Here is a 12,496-nt window from a genome sequence, read left to right as displayed (position 1 = left end):
TGGGTTCTGAGCAGCTTCATCTATGTGAAGATGTCCCTGCTGATGGCAGGGTGCGGGTGGACTAGATGACCTTTAAAGGTCCCTTCCAACCCAACCATTCTATGATTCTTTAAGTTTGGAGACAGGACAGTAGGAGTAGGCAGGAGTTACTGGCTTCAAATGAGAGTGAAACCAAGGTTAATGCTGCTGTAAGAGATTAGCTTGATGGAGACTGCTTTATTTGGGAGGTCCCATGATTAGAGGTTAGGGCTGCAGCCACCAAAGGTCATCCAGACATTCTGAGCTTTCCAAAGTTTGGTGGGCTGAAAATATGTTTAAAATTGTAGTTTGGATTAGCGTTTGGCTTAATAGGTGCTCGATAGCTGGGTGAATCTTAGGGCTGGAGCTGGGGTTCATGTTGCAGTACAGAATAACAAAGGGTGATAAGCTAAATTTTTTTTTCAGTGTGGTGTGACAGGTCTAGGTTTGAGCGCATATTGGCCAGAAGTAAATGCATATTGTTGTGTGGATTAAGTAAGTATATTAATATCTAGGATAAGATCTTGGTAGCTTCTATACTCTTTTTATGCCATTTTGTCAGCACAGAGGGTAGCTGGAAAGCTAAAGCAGATGACCACAAGGCACTGAATTGGTGCTGGGGAACATCCCTGCTTATATTTACATTGGTGATTTGGCTTTGGCTACTGCATCCCTTTCCCTGCCCAAATATGCTGTACAAGGAATGATGTAAGCTAGTATCATCCGAACATTCCTGGCTTCAGAAAAGTCTCTTGGGGATCGGGGAAGCCTGTTACAAGTTAGGGAAATGTAGTAGCTCCTCTGAGTTTCTAAAAATAATTGCTCAGGTCAGTAATCCTCCAAAAAATTTGGAAGCATGTCACACTTCATCTCACCTGTCCTGGTTGGTACAAGACGCCATCTACAATAAAGATAGGAGTCCAAGATTTTAATATGTATTTTACATATTGATATGTTTTCATTTCTAATAAAAACCTTATGGCTCGATATCTTTTCTAGGTAGCTGAACGTGGTAAGTACTGTTACACACAAGGCTGTGGACACAGTATGGTGTATGTGTAAAGAGTTATGGTCTCTTCAATTCTTGTTTCTTTCTGTCTGTCATTTTCATTTCAGATGGAGATGATTCAAAGAATACGTTAAATACTGAAAGTGTAGAGGACACCAACCTGTACCAGGTACATCTTTACAGAGATGTTAATTTTATGCTGAACTGTTGTTACAGGCTTGCTTAGCAGTCTTCAGTAAACTAAAGCAGACGAATGTTTCTGGAATGTGTTTCAAACCCAGTACATGATATACTAGGCACTTCATACCCAGCAGGGACTGAAACAGAGTGACATTCATGTTATGTCAATTCTATGGAAAGCAGTTGCTGATCCTTACTGGTACTTGGTTTAAGCTGCACCCTCATGGACATGCAGGACAGAGGCAGTTGGCTGCCTATCACGGACAGTGGCTCTTGCTGAATTTTGCAAGTGCTGCAGAGGTACTTTACAAGTCTGGTACATGATGCCTTTTTGTACTTGCAGATACCTGACTGATACTGCAGCACGTTGCCTGGCTTGTAGCAGCAGGATAGCTGCTTCTTGCCTCTCTCTAGTACGTTGTGTTGGGTTTTGATATGAAAGGATTAGGGAGCCACTGTCTTATATAGGGGTCGCACAGTTATACTGTGAGATGTGGGAGCTAATGCCTCACATGAAAACAAGACACCATGATCAGTCACTTGGGTTGTCATTTGTTTGCATATAGCATAAGAGCTTTTGGCATTAACAGCTGTATTCTCCCCATCTCATTTTCTCCCCTTTGAACAACGGTAACTGGTAATGTCTGAAACATATTATGCAGCATGCACAGACACTTTATTCTTGCTTTCTGAAATTTTATGTGATTATGATAACTGTCCTTATTTCTCACATTAGTACAGTCTACAATGTCCTTAGAAATGTTTTGCTGTAACAGCATCCATGGTGTATAATCTTAGATTACACATTAAAACATTAATTGATTGATGAAGGATATTCTCCAAGTAGAAGGTGTAAACATTTAATTGGGAAAATCTACTACTGTGCTTGTGTAGCTGATGATTTCAGTAGTTGTGTGAGTTGTTGCAGTGTTTGTGTTCTGGTTCTATCTCCAGATGTGAAGTAATCAACAGGATAACTCTGTTAGTCTGCCTTTAGAGCAGTTTTGTTGTGAGACTGCCATGAGTTAATTCTTTTGTGTTTTTGCCATGTTATTTCCCGTTCTTCAAAGTTTCCTAGAATCATTGCAGACAGATCTGCTAGAAATGTGAAACTGTAACTCTGGTATGTGACCACAAAAGCAATGTAGTTTTAATTCTTTAAAGGCAGAGCATTAATTCAAAACCGGTTAAATTTTCAGAAATAAATAAAAGTGTAAAGCATTTCAGTAATATTTATAATTTAATTTCACCCATTAATTTTTACACTTCTTACACAGATTTCTTAGTTTCTGAATTTCTTTGTCCTAAAGCTGTCTTAAAAAGCTGCAAAAGCAGAGGATATCAGTTAAGTTTATAACAGTAGTTTTCTTTTAGTGTGTAATAAAGCAATTTATCAGAAAATGAAATTAAGTGTATTTCCTGTTTTGTAGATAGAATTAAATGCAGATGACACAGTTCAACATGATAATACTAAAGCATCCAAGGAGGTTTTGCTAAAAGTGAGCAAGGCAGAAAAACAAATCTGGTGAAATATAAACAGTATATGAAAGTAAAGTTCTTCAGGAGTCTGAAGGCAGAAAACCAAATCAAAAAAATATAACTTCAAAAAAGAAAAATAAATCTGATATTATTATAGCAGAGGCTACAACCAAAACTATTCAGAAATAATGTCTCATGTTAGGTAGGCCTCAGGTTTAGGTCCACCCTGCAAACTAAGGAACAGTTAAATTATAGAAAATGTATTTCCCTGGTGCTGGACCTAATGAAGTGGGACACACTGTTGCTGTTTCTAATCATAATTGTTGCATCCTAGTTAACGTTGTGAGAAAACCGAGCTCAGTCAGACAGAATTGCAACAGAAACATGAATTCAGCAGTGGTGACAGTGAAAATTAATTTACAGAAGAAAAGGGCAAAACTGGTGGAAGCTCAGCAACTTCTGTTGTAACAGGGGAGTATATCACCAGAAATCACATCAATGGTTTCTGGAGAAAAAGTGTCTGCACAGCATTCTCAGACTACTGATCTGAAGGAACTTGATTCTCAGTCAATACTCACTTGCTTTGACTTACTCTCACAACCTATCTGTTTTAAAGTTAAAACAGGACGTCTGAACAGGAGTTATGACAGTGATCAGGAATTTAAGTACCAGTATGAGAATACCTTCAGAACAAATTATTTCTTTGCAAAACCTGACAAATAAAATTAAATCTGATGTTGATGGAAACAAAATTAATGGTCTAAGTTTAAAACTCTTTTTGCTTTTGTTTGAAGATTTCCCTACAGACAGGCGAGTCAGAACCAACATGTGCAAGTCTTATGGATTCAGACAGCATGGACATAGTGCAACAGACTAATGTAAATGAGGTGCAGAACATTAACACTAATATATCTGAAGATGGAATCAGCTGCACTGAACAGACACTTCAAGCAAATACAGAAACACAGTTGGCACACGAGCTTTTAGCAGCTACTAATGGAGAAAGTGTTTCTGGAAGTCCTTATGATTCTACCAGTGGTGTAATAAGCACCATTCCACAAGAGGCTCCACAACCTGAGAAAGGTGGGGGGATCCTGCTTAATGCAGAAGGAAGTGTTGAAGCGTGTCACACTGAAACTGAAAATGCTTGCAGTTTAGACATCGAGCCTATGGCTTTACAACTCCATGAAAAGGACATGCTTCAAATTAGACAAAACAGAGGGGATCTTCAGGACACCAGCTCAAAAGCAGATTTGCATTTTAGTGTTAATGCAGGCAGCAAGTCTCCTTACTCATTTCAGATTGTGGAAAATATGCAGAAAGAAACCTTGCAGAAAACAGGTGCAATACTTTGTTTGAAAATAACTGAGTTTCTTGTAAGCATTCTATGTATTCTATTAAAAAAACCCAGCTGTTGGTCTCCAGAGAATCTATTTTGCCATAAATAAATAGCAGACACATGGAATGTGTTCTAGTATATTCCAGTGTTCCGGATTAACTAGTTAGTAATTTTTGCTTTCATTTTTGGGGACTGTTTTATATCCACGTCCCTGTTGTGTTTACCAAAATGTTACCGCAATGCTTATTCCAATAATTAGGGTATATAGAAGAATCTTGGAATTGTTTTGCATTCAATCTCAGTCATTAACATGGTAAACAGTGGGTAAAAGACTTATTATGTTAAAGCATATTCAAAAATACAGTGAGCTACTGCAGATATTTTTTTAACCTAGACAAGGTGGTCATTTTGACATTAATTTTAGTATCAGTTATAACTTCTGAAATTACTGAATAGTATGACATAGATACTCTGCTTTTGTTAAATCAACAGATGAAGGAGTTTTTTCTGGAGTAAGTGGAACAGAAGGCACCGAAGAAAATGGAGAAGGAAATGCAAAGACCAGCATGCTTTCACAGTTTACTGAAACAGAAGTCCATGCTAAAAGAGTTAGATTAGACCCCTGGGAGACAAGCCAAAGGGCAGCCTCGTATTCCAGTAGCAGCAAAAACAAGTCTTCGTCTGATCAATCACAATTCAGTCAAGCATCAGAACCACAAAAATCCAAGCAATCAGGTGAAAAGTTAATAGTATTTTATAAAAACAGTGGCTTTTTTTTCCAGACATACATGAAGAAGGCTCTTTGTAAAACATGAGGGAAAATCAGGAAAAAAAAATATATAGTATGTTGAGCAAATACTCTAGCGAGTTCCAAATACTTGAAATATTTCCAGAATTTCTGTACTCCATTTTACAGAATGCACATAATTAGTCTGTTTTGTTTATGTTACATTCATCAGTCTTTGAGCTTTGTGGTAGGTGGGATGCAGGTTTTTAACTGAAAGCTTAAAATAACTTTAAATTGTTCCTTAGTTAACTGTGTTACATAAATGATAGCCTAAATAACACTAAAATTGCTCTCGTTTTATTTTACATATTACAGATCAAAGAAGAAAACCTTGGTCTCTGTATATTTGGTATATATATATTTATTCCCTTAGATTTTGTAGACTGAGTCCTCATCAGGCACAAATTGGCATAGGCTCTTGTACGGCATGCTTGTACATTTGGTTTTAACTGTAGTGTAGAAACAAACCTACATATATGAGGATAAGGACCTAGCATCCTCTGGTAGTTATATTCTCTTCTGCCTGCACATACAGCTCTCTGTTTAGCAGTTTCATCCCATATTAAAGACTTGCATTTATCTTGTAGCCTTACCATCACAACAGAGTCCTGGTCCAGCTGATTACTCATGACAACCCCCAAGTATTTTTCACTCACTGTTTTTTTGGTAAAGCTGACAGCATCTTGTTTATGTTGTTTTCTTTTGAAACTAGAGAACTATAGCAGTCAAGATCTACTAAAACCAAAACCTGTAGTTCAGATGGGATCACCTTTTCTTTTAAAACTTGCAAATGTAATATATTTGGACTGCTGATTTGATTTGGTATTCTCCTTAGTTTGTGTCGAAATGTAAAGAACTGTGTTGTTAGATGATAGGAATTTGTTGTGCAGCTTTGCCTTGGTAGAATAGAGTATTTGTCTTTTCATATTACCTTAGACAATTCTGTCATTTCTCTCTACTAATTAAAAGTTTTGGAATTATTTTTTCTGGGTTTGATAGACTTTAAAATACTGTCTTCTTAGGGCTTCAGCTGTCTGTGACTCTCTCTTTGTATTCTTTTGTTTTCCACAGAGGTTTTCTACAACTACTCATTTATATTTGGTTCCATTCACTTCCCATTTTTTCATTTCTCATTTACTGTTGCTTTTTTAATTCCGTTCCTATGCCAGGTTAGTTTTTGAATTGGTGTAGCTTTTCATCTTGAGTGTGGGTTATGGTGTGAAATACTTACTAGCTATTACTCATATTTTCCTGCTGAAATGTTTTCTGTAAGCTGTTTCCAGTTCTGTGAAACTTTCTCTTTCAGGTAGCTACTGTCTCAATGTAAATCTACGCTTTGTATATACGTATATAGGAAAAGGTGGTTTTTTTATTTATATATATATATATAATATAGGTTTATAGAAGTGTGCGTGAATGCATGTGTATTTGTGTATGGCATTTACATATTTATGGCAAAATAACATTTGATTTATTTTTTCCAAGTGTGTGTAGCAAAAAATTTTAGTTTCTTCCTTGGACTGCAGTTATGTGTTTCTGGTTATGTCTTACTGGTTAAACTTTGGTTGCCTTTGAATGGGATGGAAATGAATGCTAGCATTAAGTATATTGTATATATTTAAAAAATCAATGGGATTCATGCTCCTACATGCATTAACTGCTTTTAAAACCAGAATATATATACAGAATATATATACATTTAAAATAATATGTATAACAAATTACACACCCACCTGTACAGGTGCGCACAATATGGACAAATACATCTGCACACATGCCATCAACATACTCATTTATTTACCTCTTTTGTTTGCTTAGTACCCTCCTTCTCTTTGGGGACTTTGTCTGGATGCTCACTAGTCTTATACGTTGAATTAAGGAGTCATCGGCTAATCTCTGCAATGTCCTGCAACACATGACAAAAAACATTCTGGAAATTGTGAAGTTCCTGCTGATCCTTTTATTTTGGTAGTCATGGAATTTTTGTTGTCTTCTGCCTTCAGCTGTACAGAATACTGTTTCCTCTTCCTGTCTCAGGTGGCAGCTGGTTTTAAACCCATCTTAAGTTCCTGCTGTCTTGAGTTTCTGGACTGCAGGCTCATGTTTTCTTTTGGAAAGTGAAGTGAGAAGGAAAGGCCTCATCATATTACTGCTCTCCAGTGTTTGGCCTTGCTGTCTGCATATTGGTTCCTCCTGTTGTAGGCATGCCTTTTTACTTCTTTCTGGAAAAAAAAATCTATGGCATATCTGATATATGCCATCATCTACTGCTAAACATTGAACATAGAAAGTATTTCTTTCCCTGCAGTTGTTCTTTCCTGTAGCAGCTATATTCCTGCTCAATTTTTATAATAAAGCCTATGTGCATTAATACGTTTTTGGATTTTTTTCCTTTATATTTTTTCTTCCCCTCTCTCTCTCTTTACAATTATGATTTAAAAAAATCCTTTATTCCAAACATGTATCTTACATTTTGTTCTCCTGTGGAATAGCATTTCACAGATTACTTTTTCCTCCAAAGATACTCTTCAGGTATCTTTATTCAGCTAAAATGTGTTCCCTTCACCCCAGGAAAATGATGTTGTTTGAGAGGCGATGCAAGAAAGCGTAGCCCTTCATACAGTTGAAGTCATTAATAGCTTTGGAGGCCAGGACAATGGCATTCAGATTGTAGCAGAAGAAAGTGGAAGATAGGATAATGTCTTCTGACTTGTGGGGTTTTCATTTTTTTTGCTGTCTCATGCCTTTTCTTCATCAACTGGCTTTTGTAGCTCATCTGATTTTTCCTGTGTCCCAGTGGTCTTCCTTATATTGTTGTATTCTTGCATAAAAATCTCTTCTTCCTAAATGATGCAGTGTCACTTTCATCTACAGTCACTTCCTGGGCTCTCAGCATTCCTGTTCTGCTTATACAGAAGGAAGGTACAAACAGCTTGATTCTTTTCTTATAGTTCAGCCTGTGTAAGGAATTACTCATAGATGAATGCCGAAGCATTCAGATGTCTTTCTGAAGGAGGATATCCTTGCAGTTGTTGAGGTGTGGCAGCTTAATCTAGTCTGATTGCTGGTTACTGTAATCTCTCCATTTTATCTTTGTACATGTGCTGACTGGATTTTGTATTTGCCATGTTCCTGATCTTTCCTGCTTATGACCCACCTAGCAATGTGTTCCGTGGAGGACAAGTATTTGGTGATTCACATACCAATGTCCCATTATGCTTTTGTGAATGTTTCCTAATGACCATGAAGAAAACTGTTGTGCATGACAACTTAACTGGAAAACTTTGCAATTATTTCTGTTCACTTGCAGCTGATATTGCTAAGGGTCATTAGCTTAATGGGCTGTTGTGTGCCTTGTTTTCCTCACACGTCTCTAAAAAGTCCCTAGGACATTCTCCCATGAATCAAAGGGGAAGAAAAGGAAGAACCAGAAAGTGGATGATCACTTTGGGAGTTCAGACTGAGAAGCTTTTAGACAAAACACAATACATTATCTTATAGAAAAGTAGGTCTCAGACTGGAGGAGTATTTCAGTAATGTGACTCCTCTGTGTGCTTTAAAATCTCAGTTTTCATTTGAAAGAGAAACTCACTTTAGCTCTTCTGGCTGCGGCACAGTGCGGGCCAAGCACCCCCAATGCAAATAGGGCTGCCCGAATGCTTTCTGACAGAATAGCCTATAGTGAGTTCCATGCTGCCGTAGTCTGGCTGCAGCAGTGCTTGAACAAGCTAGTTTGAAATTAGTACGGATAGATCCTCACTATATGTGAGTCTTTAATATAGTTGCAGTATATCTTTCATGTTCTTCCAAACAGTTTTGTGTGAAAAGCTCAGTAGTTTACGTTAAAGGAAGGAAGCCTTGGAAAAGCAGTTTTTCCACAAGGCAGGAGGAGCCTGAAGAAAGGCAGCTGTCAAATCATGGAAGGTGTTTGATAGTAATGGATACTGATAAATGAAAATAGTTGAGAAGACAGCTTGTCTGATGAGAAGAGGGAATGCTTGGGATGCAGCAACTAATTGTTCATAGGAGTCATTAAAAAAACATGGCTAGAGTGGCAAAATGCTTATTAAAACCCTTAAATTTTCCTGGTTTTGGAAGAATTACAGATTTTCAAGAAATCAGAGAAAGAACACTGAACTTTAGAAAAAAAATCTGATAGCACAGTATTATAACAGCGGGAAGAGGAGTTTAAAAAAAGCTAGTATGCATGGTAGAGCTTCTGAAGTTTTATACACCATCTTTTTGGTAGCAGTTTCTGGGGGGGGTGGTGGGTGGTTGTCCGTACTCTATACACAGAATCAGTACTTTTTAAATCTGTTTTTTTTCTTTGTATCCCTTACAATTTTATATGCCTGTTACCTGAAGCCTCAGATTAGGATCTGTCTGATGATGACATGGTAGAATGTAAAGTGAATGTTGTTTGTTTTGTGAATCACTAAGAGAAGGATTCAGTCAAGTTTATTTACAGTTATGGGCCCAGTCCAGCACAGGTTTAATTGGAAGGCAGTTCAGCTATGTCACGACAATCAAAGATTGGTAATCAGTCTACAGGACTTCACATCACAACTGTAAAAATACCTTATGTAGAAACCTATCTTTTCCCTGATAAAGAATTAGGAATGGAAAAGAGGTGGTGGTCAAGTCAATGTCATTTCTTAAATAACTCTATGTAGGTACTTTACATATTTAGCAGGCATGTCTGGTAACTTGAAAACAGTCCACAGAGAAATGTAACGTACTCCCCACCTCTATGCAGTATAAAACTTCAACCTTGTTACCATTTTTGTTGATCCCTAATTCACTGTACACTTGTTAAGTCATCCAGATTTGAACTGTAAATTCTTTTGTATAGGGTCTGTTTGTTACCTGAGCTGTTATGCAGTATGTTCTAACCTTTTGATATAGTCAGTTAATGTTTTTGAATAATTAAGGCTGCAGTATTGCGCACATTTACATCAATTCAAATGAATTACAAAGTTAATTCCTTGTTTATAATGAAACATTTTTTTGTGGTTTCTAATGAACACCTGCTATGTGTTTAGAATCCTCCCGATCTACCAGAAAAGAAGCGGTAATTTTATGTGGTGCCTGTAACGTAAGAGCGGGGAGAAAGAAGGTGAAGAGAAATGAAAAAGGGGAAACTCAGCTGCATATTGCTGCTAGGAGAGGAGATTTGTCTTTGGTGAAAACTCTAATATCATCTGGAATTTGTGTCAATGAACAGGACTATGCAGGTTTGAAAATGACTCTTTTATGGGCTTGTTTTAAGATACAAATTTATGTAATTTGTAGTATATTTAGTTTTATATAATTTGTGTAATTTTAATATAATTATGGATCCTTGATTTATGATGTAATTGTGAGGGGGAAAGGAAGTAATTCAAGAAGTGCAAGCACAATCAGTGAATCCCTGGATTTAGTATGTCAACGGAGCTAATATAGCCTTTTTCTTATCAGGGACATCGATCAGGTCTTGTTCATCTGCTGAAGAGCACATTATCAGAGATACATATGGAGGGTGGACTTGAAAGTTTGGTGGAAGAACTAATGTGTATGCAGATGAATATATACATGTGTGAAGCACATTCATACAAGTCTTACTTCCTTGGGAAATAAGGACAAAAATCAGATTACAAGATTATTTCTTCTTTTTTTTTCCTACCTAAATGTATAATGCATTTCTGGTTTTATAGTCTCAGAATGAATGCTATTCTATTCTGGATGCCTGGCAGACCTGATGTTATAAAATGCCACTGGGATTAGAAATCAGGCTATTAATATTATGCTTCTGAGCTTTTAGAGTCTTTCTACTCTATTGTTTGTTTCTTTTATTATTTTTAGTAGTGTAGTAGAAACGTAAACAATTTTTTTCTGCTTAATATTGGATACGTTTTTCTCTAAAGCAAGCTAAATTACACAGGAAATAATTCACATCGGCATTTCAAGGTGATTGCTAGTATAAGTTTTATCTTAAAGATAGTCCATTGCTTATAGTACAGCAAACACAGCAAAATGTATGATCACTAATTAGTAATATGTGGGGATCTTTCCAAATCAGATGCATGCTGTGTCAACTTGCTTTTATTAGGTTGGACAGCAATTCATGAAGCTTCCAATGGGGGATTTACTGAAGTGATCTTAGAATTACTGAAAGCTGGTGCTAATGTTAACAGCAGAAGCATGGATGGTATTTTGCCAATACACGATGCTGTTTTTTGCAACTATTTAGAGGTATCTTTTTCTTTTACATTAGATCCTGAACCTGATTTCCAGCAGATGGTCAGCAAAGCACAATCCTCATTTAAATAAGGAAAGTCAAAGTTACTAGTACAATTCTAGTGTAGATTTGCATTTAGGAAATAAACCAATATTATTTAAAGTGATCAAAATTAAAGAAATATTTTTCAATAGTGACAGTTGAGATTGTATAGTTAGTTGACTTTTTCAGTCCATCAGACAAATCAGAAAAACTCAGAAGTCCCCGTGGTTCTCTCCTACTTATTGCCCTTTTAAAAATTACTACTAAAATTGAGCATTCTTAATTTGGTTGTCTAGTCCAACCTCCCTGCCATGGGCAGAGGCATCTTTCACTAGATCAGCTTGCCCAGAGCCACATCCAGCCTGACTTGGAACACTTCCATTGATGAGCTATCCTTAGCTTCTCTGGGCAATCTATTCCAGTGTTTCACCACCCTAATTGTAAAAAATTTCTTCTTTGTAAAGAAAAAAGCCCTAGGCCTGTTTTTTAAAAATCAACCCCCTCCCCCCCCTTTTTTTTTTCATTAACTGGTCCCTTCCAACCAGACTGTTCAATGGTTGTATAGAATAGAATAGACTATTTCAGTTGGAAGAGACCTACAACAATTTTCTAGTGAAGCTGCCTGACCACTTCAGGGCAGACCAAAAGTTAAAGCATGTTGCTAAGGGCATTGGTCAAATGCCTCTTGCACACTGACAGGCTTGGGACATTGACTGCCTTTCTAGGAAGCCTGTTCCAGTGTTTGACCACTGTCTTGGTAAAGAAATGTTTCTGCTGTCCAGTCTGAACCTCCCCTGGTGCAGCTTTGAACCGTTCCCACATGTCCTGTCACTGGATACCTGGGAGAAGAGATCAGCACTGCCCTCTCCACTTCTGCTCCTACAGCTTCCTAGCTGTAGAGATTAATGAAGTCACTCCTCATCTTCTTTTTCTCCAAACTAGACAAACCCATGTCCTTAGCCATGCCTCATATGCATGCCTTCCAGACCTTTCACCACCTTTTCTTGCCCTTTTCTGGATGCATTTGAGGACCTTCACATTCTTCTTAAATTGTGGGGCCCAGAATGTCACACTAATAAAATATTGTTTTGGCACAGTGACTTCCAGGGAACTCAGCATAAAAATGTGATGCCAAACTGGCTCAAACATAGCATTTCTTGTTCTTGTCAGAAGAGCTGATCCTTCATCAAGTTTATCTTTTCTGTGAGCAAAGATGAAATTTTAATGGGGTGATTTTGCAGACCTGGTGCCAAACTGTCAGCAGGGTTCTTGCAAACATGTAAGCTATTATTCAGTATTGTGTGAGAAAACTGATAGGGAAGATTCTGAACTTCTAGAGACTATTCTCTTTCTGATACATTCTGATGCTTAACAGCATTCTGAATGAAAGAAAGAAGAAATACTAAAGATGAGACATCATAGGTA

The 12,496-nt window shown here is 37.3% G+C and overlaps 1 protein-coding gene across 2 annotated transcripts in view; it reads left to right on the top strand.

Annotated features, from left to right (window-relative positions):
* Nucleotides 1-12,496, top strand: part of ANKRD31 (ankyrin repeat domain 31) — a 75,471-nt gene that overhangs the window by 34,533 nt on the left and 28,442 nt on the right. For both annotated transcript variants that reach the window (XM_027796625.2, XM_055790316.1), the window contains exons 12-16: nt 1,135-1,196; nt 3,481-4,027; nt 4,518-4,760; nt 9,855-10,046; nt 10,901-11,043. In XM_027796625.2, the coding sequence (XP_027652426.2) occupies nt 1,135-1,196; nt 3,481-4,027; nt 4,518-4,760; nt 9,855-10,046; nt 10,901-11,043 (1,187 nt within the window). The remainder of the gene's footprint in view (nt 1-1,134; nt 1,197-3,480; nt 4,028-4,517; nt 4,761-9,854; nt 10,047-10,900; nt 11,044-12,496) is intronic.

This window comes from Falco peregrinus, chromosome Z, assembly GCF_023634155.1.
Source record: "Falco peregrinus isolate bFalPer1 chromosome Z, bFalPer1.pri, whole genome shotgun sequence".
NCBI classification, from domain to species: Eukaryota; Metazoa; Chordata; class Aves; order Falconiformes; family Falconidae; genus Falco; species Falco peregrinus.
This window is presented reverse-complemented; position numbering and strand designations above follow the sequence as displayed.